The sequence below is a fragment of the Molossus molossus genome, unplaced genomic scaffold, assembly GCF_014108415.1.
Source record: "Molossus molossus isolate mMolMol1 unplaced genomic scaffold, mMolMol1.p scaffold_m16_p_2, whole genome shotgun sequence".
Lineage (NCBI taxonomy): Eukaryota > Metazoa > Chordata > Mammalia > Chiroptera > Molossidae > Molossus > Molossus molossus.
In genome coordinates, this window is record NW_023425355.1 from 22,803,228 (window position 1) to 22,827,529 (window position 24,302).

Genomic DNA, 24,302 nt, shown 5'->3' on the forward strand with positions numbered 1-24,302 from the left:
CACACCAGCCGGGCTAACTTTTACTTTTGAGGAATATGTTTCACCCCCGAGACTGCTGAGGCTAAAGAGCTACTTCAGGATTTCAAAATAGTACAATCTCTAATTGGAGCTTGCTGCTTAAAATAACATTTTGTCAAAAGACAGTTATGATGTATATCATACTAAGTGCCATTTTGATGTACCAGTTCTTCACATTCATGATTCCTGATCTCTTTTTTAGGGCTTATCTGCTTATGTTTTTTTCTCTTTGCAGCGTGACCGAATTACAAGTTTTAGAAAGTCTACTGTCAAAAAAGAAAAACATCTTATTCAACATCCTATTGATTCCCTAGTTGCGATGAGTGAATTTCCAGCACCTCAGCCATTATACGATGAACGGTCTTCGAATTTGTCAGAAAAGGAAGTACTGGATCTCTTTGAAAAAATGATGGTAAGGTAGACCCCTGATTTTGTTGTAATTTTAAAATGCATGTGCATAGAACAGCATTGGGTTTTAAGTAGATATGTTTGTATGGAACGTGTGTATGTCATGTAAAGGAGACCAGAAACTTGTTCATACAGCAGAATTATTTTCAGAAGTATCTGTTATTTTGTTGTTGTTGTTGTTGTTAATCTTCATCCAAGGATATTTTTTCCATTGATTTTTAGGGAGAGCGGAAGCAGGGGGCGGGGAGGAGAGAACATCAGTGTGAGAGAGGCACATGGATTGGTTGCCTCCTGCATGTGCCCCAACTGTGCCAGGGATCAAACCTGCAACCCAGGCATGTGCCCTTGACCAGGAGTCAAACCCGAGACCCTTTGGTGTGCGGGCCAAATCTCTAACCACAGAGCCACACCAGCAAGGGCAAAAGTATCTGTTTTTTCAGCTAAATATTCTTGCTTATCTCTTCCAGTATGAGCTCCTAAAAGCAGGGCCGGTCTTGTTTACTTTTGTTCTCTAGTATTTCGTAGTCTCTGGCACATCGAATCAATTTTTCAGTTAACTGATTTGTGTTCCTATTTCTGTAAGGCAAAAGAGGTCTAAGTCCTCTTTGCTGCACAAGGTATCTTGTTCGGTATATGAAATAGAATTGGGAGGGAAGAAGTTATAAAAACAGTAGTCAGGGCAGAGGAATTACTTCCTCCAAGTTTGTTCTATAGCAACAGTCACACGACCAACATTTCCTAGCATGTTGCTTATATTTTATAGCTTGTGGTCTGTATTATATCTCATATTAGATAATAAATGTAGGGTGTCCCAAAAAGTGTATACACAACTTTGAAGATTATAAAGACAGTGTTTATTAAAATACATTTCATTTTCAAAATCTAATAGAATCTATAGACACCCTGCATACATTTTCTTTGGGACACTCTGTATAATATTTTGAGTATTCAGTAATTTATTTTATTTATTTATTTATTTTTTTTATCCTCACCCGAGGACATTTTTCCATTTTTTGTACAGACAGAGTGGGAGGGAGAGAGAGGAAGAGAGAGAAAGGGGAACATCGATGTGAAAGGGACACATCGAGTGGCTGCCACCCGCACGACCAACCAGGGCCGGGGACAAACTGCAACCGAGGTACATGCCCTTAGCGGGAACCGAACCCGGGTCTCTCCGGACCGCAGGCGGACGCTCTAACCGCTGAGCCAAACTGGCCAGGGCGAGTATTCAGTAATTTATGGTAGGAGAGGGGAGAGATGAGGATTTGGGCCATAATACATTGGTGTGCTTGACCAGACAAGAAGTTGAGATCCTGACTGATGATTCATTCATTTATAATTCTATCCCACTTTGCATTGTGAATTTTTGGGGTGGATGTCTATTTATTTAGAATTAGAGTTCACAGGAATTTCCAAGGTCGCTTCACCCACACCAGAATAAAAAAAGAATCACTGAAAATCCAGACCCTTCTACTCTGCTCACTATGGGACAACTTGTCACTACCCCTCTTCCCACCCTACCCCCACCCCCTTCCCTCCTGAGCCTAGAAGAAGAGTTGATAGGCCTTCAATAAATATCAGTTGAGCCCTGGCCAGTTTGGCTCAGCAATTAGAGCACCAGCCTGCGGACCAGAGAGTCCTGGGTTCGGGTCCCGCTAAGGGCACGTACCTCGGTTGCGGTTCATCTCTGGCCCCAGTTGGGGTCATGTGGGTGGTGACCACTCGATGTGTCTCTCACATCGATGATTCTCTCTCTTTCTTCCCCCCTCTCTCCCTCCCGCTCTATCTGAAGATGAATGCAAAAATGTCTTCGGGTTAGGATTAAAAAATATGTATATGTATATGTATGTGTATATATATATATATATATATAATCAGTTGAAAGGTGTTGAATGAAGACAAACTAATTTCCTTTATGTTTGAACGTTTCCTTGAGTATTCCTTATGTCTGGCTTGTTCGCTGACACAAGTCCTGACATTCTGCCCTCTTCAGCCGGTCTTCCCCGTCCAGTGGTACACCCTGCACACACTTGTTGCTCCTGCTCCTTCCATGCCATCTTTGAACCATCTCTCAGCAACCCTTTCTCTGGTGAAGTCTATGATCTGCTGACCTTCCTTGGTAATCAAAGCACCTGGCTCTCCTTTGGCCTTTTCCCTTGCTCCTGATTTCAACTATTATGTTGCCAACCCCATGCTTTTTTGCTCTTAGTTCCTTGATTTCCTAAACTCGGATTTCTGCATCTATGTCTTTAGCTAATTATTGGCATGAGTACACCTTGGACTCTGTCGTTCTTTGGAATGATTCCACCTGTGTAAGATCTCTAACTCGGAGATTCTCCTCAGAAGCTAAATAAGCTATGCTACCTCTCCCAGGCTCCTCATTTTACAAAGTATGTATTGTGTAGTGGTTATGAACATGGACTTTGGGGCCATTCTGACTTGGATTTGACTTCTGGCTCTGCTGTTAATCGCATTACCTTGCAAAGGTTATGTAAACCTCTCTACACTTTATTTTCCTTAACTGTAACAAAGGTATAAAAGGATCTACCTCATGTGGTTATCTTTAAGGATTAAAGGAGATGATATTCTTAGAATAGTGCCTGGCCTATAAGCTCTCTGTATAAATAACTATAAATGTGTATTCATTCCCTTTCTTTATCAAATAGAGGTCTGTTCTTTTCTTCAGTTGCCAGTATTTCTAGATCACCTAGATTGCCCCTGAATTTACCACCTGGTTGCCTTATCTTAATCACCCAAAACAGTGATGATAACAACAAAACAGAAACATTCCTTGATACTATTAACACTTTTACTTTTGTTTTAATAGATTTTTTAAAATTGATTTTTCTCTTGTACTTTCTTCTCTTCACTCAAGCCTCCCTCCGATTATCCTTACCGCTTTACTCTGCCGATTGGTTACTAATTTTTACAGCATTGAAATAGCTCTTGGAGTTTATCAGTGGCATTGCCCTCCTCCAGTTCACTTAAGCTTGACACCTCTGGGCTATCTTCCACGCCATTGGTGTTCTCAGTCGCTTCTGATTGCTTGCCAAATCCCATTGGCTCTGCTTTTGCAATGACTCTTATATCTGTTTCCTCAGTTGTCCTCCAGCTGCTCTTGCCCTAGTTTTGACAATATCCCTCTCTATTTGTTTCTTCAAGGCTATTAAAATAGCCTCCTAACTGGTCTTCCTCCTGTCCTTTAGGTTCTGCCTGTTCTAATCTACTAATGCCCTACAGATGATTTGGAAACATCGCTTTTCCAAAGCCCCAAGTAGGCCCTGATGTTTCCAGACAATTATTTTATACATTCCAGTCCCTCAGCTGTGCTCCTAGATGACTATTTCACACCTTTACTTTGATGTTCAATCCTCAGAACTCTTACCTATCTGTATACTCTGCTGATGACCTTGCTACTTAATTTACTGAGTAAACTGAAGCAATCAGAAGAGAACTTCCACCACCATATATATCTACCTAACTTTTAGTACCTGCACTCATATAGTTTGTCTTGCTACCTGTCACTATAGGTGAACTTTTTATGTTCCAAATCCTTCCATTTGTGTACAAGGTTCCATTCCTTTTCAACTACTCAGGGACATTGCTCCAATAATTTTTCTCCTCTCTCTTCTGCCATTCCCAGCAGCATACAAACAACCTGTCTCATTTTACAAAGCCTTCTCTTGACCTTATCTCCCTAGCCATCCACTGCTCTATTTTTACTCTCCTTTAAAGCAAAACACCTCCCCTAATTTTATTTTGTATTGATTGCTTCTGATTTCTCACCTCTCACTTTCTCTCCTCAACTCACTCCAGCCAGGCTTCCACCTCATCATTCTATCAAAACTGTTATCAATGTCACCAAAGATCTTCATGCTGCTGAATCCCTGGTCAGTTCTCAGTTCTCATCTTAATTGACTTAGCAACATTTGATGCAGTTGATCATTCTCTTCAATTTGCAGTGCCTCCCCACCCCAACGTTGATTTGATTTCCTCCTATGTCTTTGAGATGCCTGACAAGACATAACTTACCTTAACATTGCCGATACAGTGTATCACTTGGAATTTCTGGATAATGATATATTTTGGTAAAACTTTTGGTGAAAGCTTAAATAATGAAAGGTGATATTCAAGTATAATCCTATCTTCCTTTGATAATTGAATCTCTTGTTATGCCTGAGGATCATATCTATTAACAACAGTTCTCATTGTACAGGCTTGTAGACGTAGATAATAGGGGATGTTGGGCTAAAACTTTAATCACTGCAGGACATTTTAAAAAAAGTATTAACTTATTTGATTATTAGAACTCTTATTTAATTACTAATAGGTCATTTTAAAAATCACTTGTCTCTTTAGAGCTAAGTAAAATCCTGGAATGAGTCCAGTTAACGAAAAGATCTGAGTGGTTAGGTTTTACTTTACTAGTGTATTAGTAGAATATTAATGTTTCATTGACTGACATCTATTCTGTGCATTGGTATGTCATCTTTCGTACTGTGGATACTCAATGAAGCAATAATAGGTCTTCTGAGTAATGGTATCAGTGGCTATTGCTGACAGATTTAAAGCTCCAAATATGAAACGTTTAGGTGATTGTTTCATTGAGCACAAGCTATTTATTAGCAGTGTGTCTTCAATAGTTTGTAAAAGTGAATTTTGTACTTAGAGTATGATCACTAACTATTAATTGAAAACTAGGAAGTGGTTCTTTGATTAAAACTTTTGATAATAGCCTGGCTGGTGTGGCTCAGTGGATTGAGCATCCTCCCATGGACTGAGAGGTCCGGTTGGATTCCCACTCAAGGCAGATGCCTGGGTTGCAGGCTTAATCCCCAGTAGGGGGCGTGTAGGAGGCAGACAATTGATGTTTCTCTCTCATGTTAAATGTTTCTCTGTCTCTAAAAAATCAATTAAAAATATATAAAAACTTTTGATAATAATAAAAAAAAGCCGTTTGTTTTTATATGATTTTTATAATTACCTGCATGGGTAAATTATAATTGTTCTTTAAGAATCCTGTTCCTCTGATCACCCAGAATCATGTTTTCAAATGTTACACAAGTGAGTGAAAGTAGTAGGACCAAAACAATAATACTGCTTCCACCTTTTGGGGGATAACTTTTAAGGGTGACTGAACTATAGAGTAGTATTACATATCAACTTTAACCCCAAATTCAAATTTGAATAAGGTTCTGTAGCCTTTCTCATGTTAATCAGAGGCATTTTGAATTGCCTCTAAGTAGCATTGGTGAAATGTCTCCTCCCTGCCACTTTAAATATAAGGAAATTAAAAATACTGTAATTGAATAACTATTCAACATTTTAAGCTTACGGAGACTAAATGGACTGGGTTTTGTACATTGAGTATACTGCTTAAGGACTATTAAATGTTTAATAGTGATATTTGTATCCAAATTGAATTAATGCAGTTAGAGCAAGGAGAGAAATGTGCCTTAACACTTGCATTTGCTTTTAAATATTCTTGCTCTTGTGTATGCAGTTGTTCTTTATTTTGGGCAGTGGTATGGGCTTTCCATTTTAAGCTTAAAAAAATAAACATAGAGACTTCAAATTGGAATTAAATTTCTATTAGCTACCACAGGGTCTACTGAGTGAAGGTCCAGCTTACACTGGTAACATTGAATTCATATAAATATGGCAATAAGGACTGTGTTCTAATACAGGTAATTAAATAGTTGGCGTATATGCAAAAGATGAGGTTAGTGATGATTTATGATTAATTTCTAGGCGCACTTCATTTCAACTTCATTTGTAAACAGCAGTGTTTAATATATGATTCTATGTACAAATGCGAAGCTTTATGCTTTGTTTTTATTCAGCAATTTATATTAATGTATTTTGCATTTTTGGCATAATTTAATAAGACTATAGTTATATGTAACAAATGCTAATCTATCCCATATTCCATTGGATAGAACTCTGATAAATAATCTCTGAGCTCTTAATTTTGTTCTCTCACTTTTGGTTTTCATCAGTTAAGAGACTAACTGTGAACGATAGGTGTTGTGCTTGAGCCCAGTGTGCTTATTCCCCCCTGACTGCTGTCATGGGTTTCTTTCTCACCCATCATCAGTTGTTTTTAGGAGTTGGTTAGCTTAGATGCACCCCTTTCAGTGTTCTCAACAGAAGTAATTTTAATTAATAGTTAAGTTACATTAAAACAGATGATTGCTAAACTAGATCTTAAAATCTATAATGAGCAGTAGAAATAGTTTTCAGAAATGACTAGATCCTTAAGATGATCTAGATCGCATAATCTCCATTGGTTCCATTTCCATTTCCAATATCCTTTCTCTGTATCATTACACTGAAAGAACACCAGCATCATTTTTTTTTTTTAATCCTCACCCAAGGACATTTTTGCATTTATCTTCAGATAGAGCAGAAGGGAGAGAGGGGGGAAGAGAGAGAGAGAGAAACATGGATGCGAGAGAGACACATTGATTGGCTGCCACCCACACGACTGCAACTGGGGCCGGGGACAAACCGCAACCGAGGTACATGCCCTTAGTGGGAACCGAACCTGAGTCTCTCTGGTCCGCAGGCTGATGCTCTAACCGTGGAGCCAAACCGGCCAGGGCACCAGCATCATTTCTAGTCAACAAGGACTCCAGCAAAATTGACCCAGTAAACAGGTCTAAAAGGTAACTAAATGTGAGTCACTTTTAAATTTCCTCACCAAGTATAAGTCTCATTAAAGGTTTCACAACTGAGAGAGTTGTAGGCTAGGAGTCCCATGAAGAGGAATGAAAGGAACTAGGTTTGCAATTTGTTTTCATTGTAGCTGGTAACCTTCACAGTTCCCTGCCTCTCTTCTTGGTGTGTACATAGAAATGTTTTCCAAAATATTTTTTACTGTTTGAAAGGTTCTACTAGTGTTGATTGCCAATGCATTTTCACAACCATTTATTGATATGTGCAATGTGCCAGGTCCTATGCTTGCTACATGCTGGGGGTACAAAGATGAATGCATCCCCCCCCCCGCCCCCCTTTTCCCCTTAGAGCTCCGAGTTTAGTCAGGGAGACAAGCTAGTAAACAGATGATTTCCATGCTACTGGAACAGCTGGGAGTAGGCTATTGTGGACACTTAACCCAGTGCCAGGGGCTCAGGGAGGAAACAGACAAGACTGGAATATACTATAAAATCCAGTGCCACTTCTGAATTTTCAGTCTTTATTTCTTAAAGCATTAAGTCGTTCTCCAGTTTGAATGATCAAGTGCATTGAAGCCCAATGCCTTCTATATGCCGGAGCAGAGAACACATAAAGAAAATCCCTCTCGTCAAGGAGCTTATATTCTAATAGGGGTGACAGAGCAGAACACAAGGTGTACTTGTGAGAAAGAAAAAGCCAGGACAACTGCTGTGTCATGGAGGACTTTGACAACTTTCTACTGAAAGCCAGATTAGGTACAGGGAACAGAAAGATGACAAAGGCACTATCCCTGCCTCTAGGATTTCATTATTTTACGATTCTCAGGGTAAGAATCATATATATATAAATTAAAAAAATATATGTTTTAATTTACTTTAGAGAAGGAGGAAAGGAGAGGGAGGGAGGGGGAGAAAAAGAGAGAGAGAGAAAGAGAGAGAGAGAGAGAGAGGAGCAGGAGCATCTTTGTGAGGGATGTGAGAGAAGCACCAATCGGTTACCTCCTTCACGCCCCCTACCGGGGATTGGTCCAGCCTGCAGTCCTGGGTGTGTGCCCTGCCGGAGTTGAACCAGCAGCCTTTCAGTGCCTGGGACGATGCCCAACCACTGAGCCACACCGGCCAGCTTGTTTTTGTATGTTTAAATGGTTTGGGGGGGGGGTGCAGATCAAAAGAAGACTGTTTCAGGGCAGATGAAAATTATATGAAATTCATTGTTCATAAATAAAGTTTTGTTGAACACAGTTACAGCCATTTGTTCACATATTCTCCATGGCTCCCTCTGTGCTACAACTGCAGAGGTGAGTAGCTGTGACAAGGACCCTGTGACCTTCAAAATGTAAACATTTATTGTCTGGTCCTTTACAGGAAAACTTTGTCAGCTTCTGGATTAGTGTAGTGGTCTCTAAACTTCACACACACACACACACACACACAGGGGTGGGAAAAAGTAGGTTAATAATAATACATAATACAAGAATAAACTGTTTTGCATACTCATAACTGTAAACCTACTTTTGCCCATCCCTGTATAAATGCATGTTTGAGCAAGTAACCCCAATATATTTTATTTAATAATTATATACATATATATATATAAAATGATACTCTGTACATTATAAAATACATAGTAAAGAATGAGAAAAGCTAATAACTTTGTTTTGTCATGGCTAGTGAGAACAATGAAAATGTCATTTGTATGTCTTGTTAAAAAAAAAAAAAAGACAGTAATTAGAAAGTTTAGTTCCCAGATAATTTTATTTTGATATTTGGTTTGCTGTCTGTTATAGTTGAAACACAAATCTGACAACGATATGTAGTTCCAAGTGGAACAAGAACATCGTTAGCACTTATTAAATCATAGTATTAACTTTTCTGAGTCCAGCCGATGAATCAAGCAGAGGTTTCCTGCTGAACCGTGGTAGTAAATTTCCATCTTCCTTGATGACAATCAGTTGTTCTTGCAACCAATCCGGAGTGTTGTGTTTTTTATATTTTTATATAAATGGGTTAAAAATGGGCCTCAACAGATGTTGAAGACATGGGCTCTTTGCATTTTTCCTTCTTCATTCTTAATGAGGAGACCCTCATCCCCTTTTTTGTTGACTAATGTCCGCTCCTGACATTGCATCTAATGCCAGGAAGAAGTGAATCATACAGGGATCATACCCGGAAGTTGGGTCTGCCAATGTCTGTCTTTTCCAATGCAGCTCATTTAAATAGCTACTTTTTAAAAAAACAAACCAAAAAAACTAATTGTTAAACTATCAAGGGATCACTTGTCTTTTTGTGAGTGAAAAAATGCCTACGTCATGCTACATTTCATGGGTTTTTAAATACTTTGTCTTGAGATAACCAGAGGTATCTCTGTAAGGTACAACATATTTTCATGCTTACTTCCTATCTCATTTCAAAATATTGTAACTATTCTACTGTATTTGAAATATCTAACTTATGTCAAAAACTAAAAGCTATATTCTTGACTCTGTAGCACTGTGTGTCTTTGGTTTCAGCTTCTTTTTTGCAAGAGCTTGAATTTTACATGTGGGGTAGCCTTACTCAGGAATCCTTCCCACTTAGTTTCTTCATAAAGCATCTTTTTATTAAGTAAATCATTTACTTTCCCAATATGTTTTCTCTATTAGATTGTTCCATTAGTGATTCAAAGAAAAGTACTTTCTATATTTTATTGAAACAATCTAGCAAATAATATAAGCTGAGTTGTTTTTTAAAAAAAGCTGTATTTTCATTTAACTATATGATAAACCTTTTACACTGAGTAATTTTTCTAATACCCATTTTAGCAAAGTTTCAGCAGTGATTTCTAAGTGTCTTCTAACAGTATTTGCTGACAAAGGCATTTGTTCTAGTTTACTGCCGTGTTGTTCCGCATGTATTATTTCAGCTGCCTCACCAAGTGTTTACCCAGTGCCCCAGACCTTTTGTCTTTTGCTATTAAATGGGTTTTAAATGGTTTCCTAGGGCCAGGTGGCTTAAAGTGGAGTCATCATTGATAATGGATATCCATCCATATTTCAAAGTTACCTTAATAATTTTTGATCTTGTGGGATCCGCTTCTTATTAGCCTTAGATTTTCATTATTTTTACCATATTGCATGACTGATGGGAGGCTCAGACTTATGAGTAGGAGATACAACAGTCTGGCATTTTCTTGTTCCCTTGTGTTTGTATTATTGGTGTTATCCTATTATCGTCAATCTGTTGTCTTTGCAGGAAATTTTCAAAACCACTTGTCCTTTTTTATTTTTTTATTTTGAGGGTGATTTAGTTAAAATTAGATTAAAAAACCTACAAACACACTTAACAAGGTACATGTAAACTAGTGTGTTGTCCTGTACTGGCGGTGAACAAATACGCACTGTGAATACCTACTCTGCCCTAAGATACCTCGTGTACCATTTGGACCTATAAATCCAGTGAGGGCTCCAGTGTTATACTCATGGTAACTACTAAAGCTTATTTTCTTGTAGTTTTTTTTTTTCTTAATATGTTTTTATTGATTTTTTTTTTTAAGTGAGAGAGGAAGGGAGAGATAGAAACATCGATGTGAGAAACATCAATCAGCTGCCTCCTGCACGCCCCCCACTGGGGATGGGCCCACAACCTGGGCCTGTGCCCTGACCGGGATTCGAACCGGTGACCTCTTGGTGCATGAGCCGATGCTCAACCACTGAGCCACACAGGCTGGGCTCTTGTAGTTTTTGAATACAAATAAATATTTCACAAACTGCGATGGATCCTTTTTGTAATCTCTAGACTCTGGAAACCACTGGTTGAATGATGATCTCAGGATTAAAGATTAGGGAAAGTGAAAATAATTTTTGTTTTCCAATATCTGAATATATGTTCTGAATTTACCCTTATGATGGAAAAAGGTATATGGAGGTATTTAAAGTTGGATCCCTCTGACAGGACTTAAAAGCAGAATTAGATGAAGAGTTTTTGTGCCATACTGAGTAACATTCATTTAATATCATGCTTTCGCCTCTATAATCTTTGTAGACATAATGTATTTGGACAGTTTTTTTCATTTAACTTTGTTTTCCATCTAAGCTTCTATATGTTATGTGGCTACAGTCCATATAGGTAAAGTTAACTGGATCTTTTGAAAACATGAGGTAGCTATTTAATGCCTGGTAGAATTGGCCAATTATTTAATTATGTAGAAAATTTCCTAATACTTTTATTGGAAATTTATAAAGAAACATTCTATCCTTTCTGGTCCACAGAAGCTACAGGAATTATGAAACCCATCTTTAATTTTTTTTCTTTATTGATTTTAGAGAGAGAGGAAGGGAGAGGGAGAAAGAGATAGAAACATCGGTGAGAACATTGATTGGCTGCCCTTTGTATGCCCCCCACTGGGGATCAGGCCCACAACCTGGGCATGTGTCCTGACCAGGAATCGAACTGGAGACCTCTTGGTGCAGGGGTCGATGCTCAACCAGTGAGCCACACAGGCTGGGCAGAACCTATCTTTAGAAAAGAATAAACGAAACAAATGCTGTAAAAGTTCATTAATTTACAACTTTAGAATAATCAAACATAACTATGATCACTGTTCATGCTAGGGCATATTTTTAGATACTAGAGTATTATTGGTTCATTCTTTTCAGGTCCCCTAAACATAGAAGTTAAAACATACTTGAATAAATTCCTGTTGAGAAGCTGAAGGAGCAGGGCAAGCATTTGATGGTGAGGCCAAGTTCAGATTTTAAAACAGCAGGTGGCGAATCCAGTCTTAAACTGGGATTAAGACATGTTGCAGAAACAGACACAATTAATGGAGAATAAAGAAATTTATAGCAAATTTATATAAATGAACAAGTACTACTTCTTTTTTATAGGGAAGTAAGAGACATAACAATGTAAAAGATCGACATTTACCTCTCATAAAACAAAATAGAAAAACAGAAGAAGACTTAGAATATGATGTTAGAAGATGAGAAAGTTTAAAAAATTATATTCTTACCTGTTTAAAGATTTATGGGGCGATAGATGGAGAATGAGAGAGAATTTGAATGAATGAATAAGAAATACAAATGAATGAATAGGCAACTGGTTCAACTTCTAACCTCCTTTGACTCTAATATGGTTCCTCAGTAATAAGTTTTTTTTGTGGTCCTCAGGCCAACGCTCTAGCCACTGAACAAAACCGGCCAGAGCCTCGGTGATAACTTTAACAGTACAGTATTTATTTGCTAAAGAAATGAAGGAATTTGTCTGTAATGGGAAAATTACATTGTGGCATATGTGGAAGGAGAAAAATGAATTAATGTTTACAAATATGGCTTTAAAAATATAAATGGTCGCCCTCTCCGGTTTGCTCAGTGGTTAGAGCATTGGCCTGTGGTCCAGAGAGACCCGGGTTCGGTTCCCGCTAAGGGCACGTACCTCGGTTGCAGTTTGTCCCCGGCCCTGGTTGGGTCGTGCGGGTGGCAGCCACTCGATGTGTCCCTTTTACGTCGATGTTTCTCTCTCTCCCTCTCACTCTATCTGAACAAAAAATGGAAAAATGTCCTTGGGTGAGGATTAAAATATATATATATTTTGGTGTGTGTGTGTGTATATATATATATATATATATATGGTCAATTGCTTAGAGTTCAAACAACATTTTTAAAAACTACAAAATGCTAATTTTTTCTTATGTTCTGTAGAATGCTAACTAAATGTTAAGCATACAAAAAGTTTGCTTTTGTGTTTTGAGTACTATAAGAACTAAGTGTGTTTAGAAGTAGTTTCATATTCAATTACATTGTTTGGAATTAATATTGAATTATGAGTATTGCTCTATTTAGTTTTATGGTTGTATTATAAAGCTAGAGTTAATGATTTGGAAGTATTAGCTGCCTAATTAGTAGTATATTTCTTATTTCTATAAAAATAAAAGGAGTCATTATTCTGGTATTTTCTGTTCATATGAATGGTACCTATTTCCAATCAACCTATGCAGCAAATTTATGGGTATAGAAAATCTTGGTGGCTATAAGGCAAATTAAAGTATTTAGAGAAAAGGTCCTAAATATCACATTGATTCAACAAATATTTATTAAATGCTTAGTGCATTCCAGGAGCTATGCTCCTTGCTGGGACTACAAAGATAGGAAAGACCCAGTATCTGCCTTAGTTAGCTTATAATTTAGGGGAGGTCGATTTATCAGATAGTTGCAGTTTAAGTGCTGTGACATCAGAATTCATATGAAGAAGAGAATGAAGATAGTCATTTCTAAATGAGGTAATTTGGACGAAATATGAAGAAAGAGTGTACGGATGAGTTGTTCACATACGGATCTGGGCGGGGCGAGTGGGATGAGATGGGGTGAATGGAGAGAGTGGGGCAGATGCCAGCCTTGTGGGCAGAGAGAACAGCATCAGGCGCATAGTAATGGACGGGGGTTACAGCGCAGTGTATGTGGGAAAACTACAAATAGCCTTGCATTATTAAAACAGGGTAAGATCAAAAGAGGTAAAAAAAAAAAAAAAAGACTGAGGAGGTGATACTAACACTAATAGCTAGCATTTTTGAAGGTAGTTAATATAGGGGGTGGGGCAAAAGTAGGTTTACAGCTCTTCATATGGAAAACAATACAATAATAAATAATACAAGAATAAACTCTTTCGTGGACTCATAGCTGTAAACCCACTCTTTTTAAAAATATATATATATATATTTATTGATTTTAGAGACAGAGGAAGGGAGAGGGAGAGAGATAGAAACATCAATGAGAGAGAACATCGACTGGCCGCCTCCTGCATGCCCCCCACTGGGGATCGGGCCCACAACCCGGGCATGTGTCCTGACCGGGAATCGAACCAGTGACCTGTTGGTACATGGGTCGACGCTCAACCACTGAGCCACACCGGCCGGACTGTAGACATACTTTTTTTTTTTTATCCTCACTTGAGGACATTTTTTCTTAAGATAGAGTGGGAGGGAGAGAGAGAGAGAGAGAGAAACATCGACGTGAAAGGGACAGATCGAGTGGTTGCCACCTGCACGACCCAACCAGGGCTGGGGACAAAATGCAACCAAGGTACGTGCCCTTAACGGGAACCGAACCCGGGTCTCTCTGGACCACAGGCCGACGCTCTAACTACTGAGCCAAACCGGCCAGGGCTCTAGACCTACCTTTGCCCCACCCTGTACACCATTCTTGAGGTGCACGATCATGCTTCATCTTGACAGTGTTCCTCTGAGGTCTGTAATCTCATATTCCCCTTATTGCCCTGCTTACCTCCATGAAAATGATTCTACTCTGATGGCTTGGTCTTAGCAGTGTGTGCCATTAAAAATTGAATGGAGGTACATTGTAATGTAAAAATGTCACTGGAAGGAGAGCGGATTCTCTACCTGGGACTGCCAGAGGTGGCACTACCGCACTCTTAGGCCTGGCGTGAAGTTCACAAATCCAGACACTCAATTTTGTCAATGTCCAGAGTCCCTTCTACTCTTGGGGTATGCAGATTTATGCTAACCACATCTGCAGGAGACTAATTTAACCAGAATGTTTTGAGGCAGTAGAGCCATAGCCTAGCATATGTGGGCAGTACTTAGGGGTTTTGATGGAAACAAACACAGTGTGAGTCAGCAGATTGATGTGCTTGCCAGTAGGTATAAAAATCAGGGGCTGAATCCATAGAGGTATAGTATTTCAAGATGAAGGAGGTGGAAGTGCTTTCCTTCCTTGGTTTATCAAACACAGAATATTTGAGAGAGAGAGAGAGAGAGGGATGCGAAGCCATGTCACATGAAGATAAGTTGAAGCTGGTAGGTATACTTTATCCCGAAGGAGGGAATGCTGCCTTCGAAAAATATTTACATGGTTGTCGAGTTTGTTCCCTCTGTCCAATCTGACTACCATCTCTCTTAGTTCAGACTCTCATCATTAGTCACTTGAATTACTTTAAAAGCTCAAATTATGGAACATAAGAGAATCTATTCTGGCTAGTTTAAATAGGAAAAACAAAAACACTATAAAGATATATTAGGAAGCTCTCTTGGACCAGATAGGCTGCAGACACAGGCTCCAGATATCATTATAGGAATGACTTCCAGAACCACACAACTGAAATACAGTCCAATTAAGGAGCTGTTGCCACTCCAAAACCACTTGGTCAAACTGTCATGATGAAAAAGGTGCAGCTGCTGCCATCAGTTCCATAACCACATCACCTCTTGCCAACAACGCCAGCAAAATGGATGGCTTACTAGTGGCCTCCTTCCTTACATAGTTGGTTTCTGAATCTCCACGTCCTTTAACTGCGTTTCATTGGTGGAAACGCGGGCACATGCCTGTACCCTAGTTATAAGGGTGCCCGGCAAATGCAGTGTTTATTAATTCTTCCTTGGCGAGGTGGGACTGACACTGTGAGGGTGTGATAAATGTAGCGACATGTTCAAATGCTGTTGGGCAGCCACACACGACAGCAGGCCATTCTGGTCTCCTTGCCTTCACTCAGATTTTCTCATCTTTCAAGACCCAAATTCTAATGAAGACTTCTCAGATCATTCCATCTGTCCTCCGTGTTTCCCTATCATCTACATGCCTCTATTGGAATTATTTCTTTTTTTTTTAATCCTCACCCGAGGACATTTTTCCATTTTTTGTTCAGACAGAGTGAGAGGGAGGGAGGGGGGCGGGGGGGGGGGGAGAGAGAGAGAGAGAGAGAGAGAGACAGACATCGACGCGAAAGGGACACATCGAGTGGCTGCCACCCACACGACCCAACCAGGGCTGGGAACAAACTGCAACCAACGTATGTGCCCTCAGCGGGAACTGAACCCGGGTCTCTCTGGACTGCAGGCTGATCCTCCAACCGCTGAGCCAAACCGGCCAGGGCTAGAATTATTTCTTTATGTATCCATCTTCCATACTAGACCATGGGTTATTGTTTTTATTTAAGAAAGACCCTATTGCCCTGGCCGGTTTGGCTCAGTAGTTGGAGTGTTCAGCCAGCGGACTGATGAGTCATGGGTTCGATTCCAGCCAAGGGCACGTACCTCGGTTTTGGTTCTTTCCCGCCCTGGTCGGGTCGTGCAGGAGGCAACCAGTCGATGTGGCTCTATCACATCGATGTTTCTTTCTCTCTCACTCTCTCCCTCCCTCCCACTCTATTAAAAAAAAAAAAAAAAAAGATGACATTTACTAAGTAACAGGTATTGTCCCAAGTGCTTCACAAATAAATAATTCATTTAATTTGTGGGTATAGGCAGACTTGCAAATCTGCACTCCCCTAGCCAGCCTCGCAAAGCCCCTGGTGCATGGTATGCATCCGCTAAATAAGTGACTCAAAATTTAGAAAGCAGAGGAAAAAAATGACACAATTCTGCCCCGTTAACATGCTATTAATATTTGATTGTACATATTTCCTATCCAGTCATCCAAAGAAAACCTTAGCAAAAATGAAACTACCCTAAGATGGGATGGGTGGCTTGCCGAGGTAGTGAGTTCCCTATTAGTTGAAATTGACACACAACATAGATGAGTATCTATGGAGTACATCAAAAGTGCCATCCAACTTCATTTCTGTGATCTGACATTGATTCAGCACTGCAAAATTTAGCCTATGAGAAAGGGAGAAAAGAAAAAGGTGTTTTCTGCCTTCAAGTAAATCATCAATAAGTATGATACCAATGAGGACTAAGATGATAAGATAGGGAAGACGGGTAGAAGCAGTGATAGTGGTGATAGGAGGAGCGCTCATGTCTGTATACACTACATTTATAGGAATCGACATAGGAGTCACTGCAGTGGGTGCAAATATAGATCGTAAGAGTCTGGCTGTCAGCGAAGTTACTATTCAATACATAGGCGTAGTTTGATTAATTTCCACGGATCCTTTGTTTCTTTCTCCCACATTCTCCCATCTGAATCTTTAAAAGAATTTTAATTTTTTTTTTCTTTATTGATTGTTTGAGAGAGAGGAAGTGAAAGGGAGAGAGAGAGAGAAACATCGATGAGAGAGAACATCGACTGGCCGCCTCCTGCATGCACCCCACTGGGGATCGGGCTCACAACCTGGGCATGTGCCCTGGCCAAGAATCAAACTGGTGCCCTCTTGGTACATGGGTCGATGTTCAACCACTGAGCCACACCAGCTGGACTTTAAAATGATTTTAATATTTTTCTTTGTCCATTTGTTTACTTGATTAAAAAAACAGTAATAGCCAGAATTACTAAGAGAATAAAGGGATAAAAATCAATTAAAAAATTGAGATACAATTCACATATTATAAAGTCTCCCCTCTAAAAGTGTTCAGTGTGTTTTTTAGTATATTCAAAGAGTTGTGTAACCATCACAAAATATTTCAGAACATTTTTATCACCTCAAAAAGAAACACCATACTCATCAGCAGTCATACCCCAATCCACCCAGCCCCTGGCAACCACCATCCTCTCTCTGTCTCTCTAGAATTGTCTATTCTGGACATTTAATATGAATGGAATCATACAATATGTGTCTTTTGCGACTGGCTTCTTACACTTAGCATAATGTAATTTCTTGGTTCATGCATGTATCAGTATTTCGTTCCTGTTTATGGCTACATAACATTCCACTCTGTGGACATACCACATTTGTTTATATATTCATCACCTGATGGACATTTGGGTTATTTCCATTCTTTGGTCGTGCTGCTGTAAACATTTCATGTACAAGTTTTTTGTGTGGACATGTTTTTGTTTCTCCTGGGTGTAATATGGGTCAAGTGGTAACCCTATGTGTAACTTTTTGAGGAACCGCTAGACTTTTCCAAAGTAGCCGCATCATATCCCATTCTCAGTTTCTCCACATGGAAATCAACATTTGTTATTGCCTTTTTTTTTTAAATTCCAGCCATTCTAGTGGGAGTGAAGTGGTATCCCATTGTAGTTTTTGTTTACATTTCTCTAATGAATAATGACATTGAACATCATGTGCTTTTTGGTCATTTGTATATTTTCTTCAGAGAAATGTCTATTTAGATCCTCTGCCCATTGGTAATTGGTTATCTTTTTATTGTTGATTTGTAAGTGTTCTTTATATATTCTGGATACAAGTCCTTTATCACATATATGATTTGTAAACATTTTCACCCATTCTGTAGGTTGTCTTTTTTTTTTTTAATCCTCACCCGAGGACATTTTTCCATATTTTGTTCAGATAGAGTGGGAGGGAGAGAGAGAGAGAGAAAAACATCGACATGAAAGGGACACATCGAGTGCTTGCCACCCGCACAACCCAACCTGGGCCGGGGACAAACTGAAACTGAAGTACATGCCCTTAGCAGGAACCGAACCCGGGTCTCTCTGGACCGCAGGCTGACGCTGTAACCGCTGAGACAAACCGGCCAGGGCGGTTGTCTTTTCTTTTGATGTTGCTTTTTGAAGCATAGTCATTTTAAACTTGATGACCCTCAAGGGTGTCTTACTATTTTGCAAGGGTTAACATGAGTTTCAAAATGAAGAAAAAGGATTTGTCTTGTGAAAATTTTATATTTGTGTGCTACAAAATAAAGAAAGATTCCCACCCGGCCGGCACGGCTCTGGTTGAGCACTGACCCAAGAGGTCACCTTGTTGATTCCCGGTCAGGACACATGCCCAGGTTGTAGGCCGGATCTCCAGTGGGGGGCATGCAGGAGGCGGCCAATCGATGTTCTCTCTCATCGATGTTTCTATCTCTCTGTCTCCCTTCCTCTCTCTCTAAAATAAATAAAGAAAAAAAAAAGGTAAATAAAAGTAAAGGAAGATTCCCAACCAGATTAAAGCTTATTGAACGTCAAAACACTGTGTTCTTGTAACGGAACATTTTTTTCCTCCAGTGAGAGATTTTTGTCATCCCAATACAGCTAACTATATTTCTACCTTTTTTTAAATTTTGCTTTTTCAAATGCAGAAATTTCTCATTAATTTTTCCTCAGTGATATAGATATATATTTTCTGTTAATTTACAAATCGTATTTGCTCCTTTAAATAATAGTGATCCTAATGGAGCATATGCCAAATAATAAAGTATGTTATTTTATTTATTTATGCTATCGGGGCAAATAAATAGCTTTGCTAAGGCTGTATGATGTCTGTCTATGCTATAAATGACCAATTCTGTGGGATAAATTTTTTTCTTTCTGCTTATTATTTGACTATGTAGACATATAAGAACCATGAATATATGGTAGATTTTGTACAAGAGTATGGTATCTAGAGTGGAAAATAAAAGCGAAGAATCCACAAAAATAACGATTGTTGTTAGTCTCATCATGACTTACTATTTTAAGACAGAATATTAATATTCACTAATCACTTTTGAAACTCTTAAGCAGAAATTTGCTAATGCTCTCCCATAATGTTCTTTCTAACAGGAAGACATGAACCTTAATGAAGAACGAAAAGCTCCCTTACGAAACAAAGATTTTACCACCAAACACGAGATGGTTGTCCAGTATATTTCTGCCACAGCCAAATCTGTAAGTAGTGAGCCTTTCCTGGCACCAACATAATGAGCTTAGAGTTATCTGCTTAAAAATAAACCAACAGGGGAAATAAGGGGGGACATCGGTAATACTTTCAACACTAGAGATAAATTTATTATAAAATAAACCTCAGACCTTCAAGTTCTTGCCTTATTATACTCATATAGATTACTCAGAAAAAAAAATTATACATGTATTTTTTCAAATTTACTATATATTTCAAAACTGTTCATAATTAGAGAGAATTCCATTACAAACAGGGTGGACTGAAAATAGAAGGCTCCTAATTAATCCTGTGAGTCTCAGGGTAGAGGTTTTTGTGCACTTACTAAAAATTGACAGCAATTTGCAGGTGTTCCACCTAATATACAGTTAGTTACATGAATATTTCGGATTTTGAGGGTGAAGACACAAATAGACCCTAGTCACAAGCTTTAACTAAGTTTACATTAAAGCTACATGTCTTGTGTCTGCTTGCATGAATATTTTAACAATATTTTTAATATGCGGTTTTGTTAGTTATTTTTTCCATTATTTTATGTGATACTAACTATGCAAACTGCCTTGTAATTGTTATTATACAGCTTAATTTGATATAAAGAAGGTTGCTTAATAGGAGCTTTAATAAAATCTGTGTGAGTCTCAAAAGATTTCCAAGTAGGGTCCATTGAAAAGACTTTCTCAGAAGAAAAAAGCAGTTTTAATGGAATATGTTGCTTTGTTCACATCTTAAGGTGCTTCCAAAAATAGTCTCCAGGATTGATTTTTAAAATTTTTTGTAAAAAGGAGTATTTTTGAAATGGGGAAATGTATTGTCTATCTTTCTGTACAGAAAAACCTTTTCTTATCTAGAGATCAGGAAATCACTGTGCATGCATGTATATATTATATATGTGTATGCACACATACAGTGATTTTATTTGTGTGGTATGTATATAATGTGTGTGTGTGTATATATAAATAATGTATGTACATACACATTTACATTGAAAACATGCATATTTTAAATTTAAAAAGCTGACCGGAGAAGAAAATAGTTCTTCATTGGAAAAATATATTCTAAAATTATTTTTCTATCCTATTAATGCTGTTTCAGTACAGTAATTGCTGATGTATTTTGCCCTGAATTCTCCGATCATATTGATTCCATATTACACTTTAAGCAGGCTAAGTCTGAATGCTAACTATTTAAGCACAACGCATTGCAGCTCTGCCAGAGCAGAACAACAGCATGTTTTTTAATTTGCTTCTGGTATCCAAGGGCAGAAATATGTTTCGAGTGATAAGTGAAATTTGCCATGAGCGTCGTTTTCAATAGAATTAGGTGATGCATAGGGTTTTACTTTGAAATTCTGATGAATCTCTTCTCATTTTGCACTCAAGTTATTGTTCACAGTGAAATGCTTTAGGAAAATGCAGGGTGTACATTCAGTGTGATTTTTTCAAATACCTAAAGGCAACACAGTAGTAAATCTGTATAACCAAATCAGAGTGCAAATACAGATACTAATATATGAATAATCATGTCGTATTTTTAATGAGATGATGTTAGTGTTTCTGGCTCATTTATGGTTGTTTTTGTTTGTGTCAGTGGGGCTGAATTGAATGAAGATTGTATGAAGTTCTTCACCTTTGGATTTTCACTCTATTGCTATGTAGAACTTGTTTTCATTTATTCTCAAATTGTTTCCTTTTCAAATGACCAAAGAAATGCCCACTTTAAGTTATATACACATTTTTCAGATTAAAATGCTAAAACTTGGGGAAATGTGGGGTGGACTCTCTTGAATTGCTTTACTCAGAAAATGGAAAGTGACTATTTCTCAGAAGACATTGAAAACGTCTTTCGCCTCAAAGTCAATACCATAAGTCTTTATTGTATGACCTTTGTTTTATTCAGCATACATATGTGCACCTGACATGTGTCCAGCACTTTCATTAGAGTGCCATGATTATACAGTTTATTTGCTAATATTTTTTCTGGAGCAAATATTATTATGAAAGAAAGCCTGTTGATAAGCATGTTTTAAAGCTTTCTTACCTTGGGGAGACATTAATTAGTACTGTGTTTTCTGTTGTTAAAACAAAGATAATGGCTTATGTAATTTCTTTTTGAAGGTGACAGGGATGCTATTCAGTGACAAACAATCCTCTTGTCTTTTGACCTCTTCATGGTTATGACAGTGAAATTTGCATAAATTATAACCTAACCTATGGTTGTTTACCTACGTGTAACCAAGGTTTGCATCCTGCTTGCATATCTTATATTTTTCTATGCTTACTTTTTTTATTATATTGATACAGTGATTAAAAATGTTTCCTCATTTAAAGTAGATAGGATTATAACCACTGCTTTATGAAAATGATTTATAAGTACTCAAAAATTTCATCTTGAAGTAAAAAAGGGCTAGAGTACCTGGTGGAAAACTGCTTTCTAGTCACATGGAAAACATGTGAGAATTACAGTTAAACTGAAACATAAATTGTACATTTCCCCTTTAACACCTGCATTAGTCATTTTATATGGAATTGAAAAACAAAATATGAGCTCAATAAGAAATGTCCACCACCCTCTTGGGTTCCTGTAAGGACAGTAAAGCAAAATGACACTATACACAGGTATGTGCTCAAAACCTGTTTCCAAAGCAAACGGGAGACTATTGTTTAATTAACTTTGCTAAAATTAGCATGGAATAAGAGAATATAAAGGAAATGAAAAGATAATAATGAAAACTGTTGCTTAGTTGTGTGAATATTAAAGGAAAAAGCAGCTTGAGTAACTGTCAGAGATGAATGAACTTGAAATCAGGGTGTGGAGAAGAACCTTTTCTCTGCACCGGCTGGACTGGTTTGCTCATTGTAGCGAGCGTGGTTCTGGACCTAAACGAGTTGATATGTGTAGATCATTTGGCCACAGATAATCTGGAGGAATCTATATTTGAAACACCAACAGATGTTTTCAGAAATGGAAAACCAAGCCTTGTTAATATTGCAAACGCTGTCATACCAATTCATAATCCTGAAAGAGGGCAGAGTACATCACTGGTTCACAGGGCATCTTGTATGTTATATCGGAACAGCCTATATAGACAGGTCTGAGGAAAAATTAGTCACTGAAATCCTAACCCTGGTTTGCCACATGCCAAGGTCCTCATTAGAATATTAGGAAACCAGTTTATTTCTACCTTAAATCACAATCTTTGAAGTTGAGATTTTTAAACTAGGTAACATTTTATTTTTGAAGACACAAGAGCTCTTGAGGGGTATACTTGATTTAAAAAAAAAAATCTCAATAGGAAATAATTTCAAATAGTGACACCAAATACATCTATAGATTTGTTTCTAGATTGAGCTGAATGATAAGCAGTTCAAGTTTCAGTATGTTTATGCGTGTCTTTGTATACATGGGTTATGGCTTCGCTTTTGCCATTTTCAGATATTTTCGTTCTCAGGTCTTTTCCAGGCATGGTCTGGATTTGGTGAAACAGCTGAACCCAAACATGACCAAACCAGTTTTTCTTAGCTTCCCTCTGCCAATCTGATGTGTTTGCTGTATGTGCCTCAGCTAAATGCAGTCGTTTTGTAATCTGAATGATCATTAAATGGGCCATATTCTGGCCGTTTCACCGAGTATAGACCTGCCTTATTGTTAAGACAGGCTGGTATTCTGTTTTTAGTCTCAGGTCTGGGCTAAATAAACAAGGGGCAAATAAGACCTCTGTCTTTTTGGTGGTGGTGGGGGAGTAATTTAGGTCAATAGCATATCTTTCAATTCAGAAGACTGTTAATGGCGCCAAAGAGGCTGTTATTCAACTATATAATCACGGCCTGTAAATAGTCTGTCGAGTGGATATTTAAGAAAGCTGCTTTTCTCTTGGGGGATTCATGGGTTCCTCTGAAATCCTTTACTTGGAAACTGTCATTATCTTTTTGTATCTTGTTTCTTGGTCAATTTAGGATTCTTCTTGGGATTTCAATTATATTTGATTTTAATTTTTAAAGTACTAGCTGAAAAATAGAACACATATTGATAATAACTTCTATCAGATGAACGGTTTTTGTGAATTAGCTCTTTTTTTGGACATCGCTTGATATTCAAGTGTTAAAATCTGATAATGATTTGATTTATATTTGGACTTTGGCATGAAATTATGTTTAAGACTTTGATTTTACTTCTTGCTTTTAAAAACACAATTCTGCCTCTCAGAAATTATCTTAATTCTTATCCGTTAGGAAACACTCAATCGAAGTTACAGTTTGAACTGTTTCCTCTGTATGAGGACCTGTGCATGTTTAGATATAAAATGCTGCTTTGTCTCCACATTACATGGAAAACTCTGATCTTTTAATAGAAATGCTAGGATGACCTAGAAAACTAGAATCATAAGCAATCTATCTTCCTTGTAATTTTCAAGTATAATACAAAATATTACAAACCTTGAATTTGTAACAGTGTAAAGTATTCTAGTTCTCAACCTAATTTTTATTTCTTAATACATGACGTTGAATGCAACATCTATATTCTAAAATACCTTATTTCTACCTAACGAGTATATTTGTTATAACAGGGAAAGGAAAAAAAAAAAGCAATACTTGGGAAAATTTTTAATTTTCTATTGATAATTAATTTTTGGAGGGGCTATGGGCTGGTAAAATATCTGATTCCTAATTACACTTAATCTTGCATTACCTGATGTTTTGGTTGCACTGTATGAGGATCCCATCACAG

At 38.0% G+C, this 24,302-nt stretch overlaps 1 protein-coding gene across 1 annotated transcript in view; it reads left to right on the forward strand.

The window, feature by feature from the left end:
• The window catches only part of DIAPH2 (diaphanous related formin 2), a 924,489-nt gene that overhangs the window by 59,097 nt on the left and 841,090 nt on the right, over positions 1-24,302 (forward strand). The window contains exons 3-4 of the mRNA XM_036270453.1: positions 254-430; positions 19,463-19,567. Coding sequence (XP_036126346.1) covers positions 254-430; positions 19,463-19,567 — 282 coding nt within the window. The remainder of the gene's footprint in view (positions 1-253; positions 431-19,462; positions 19,568-24,302) is intronic.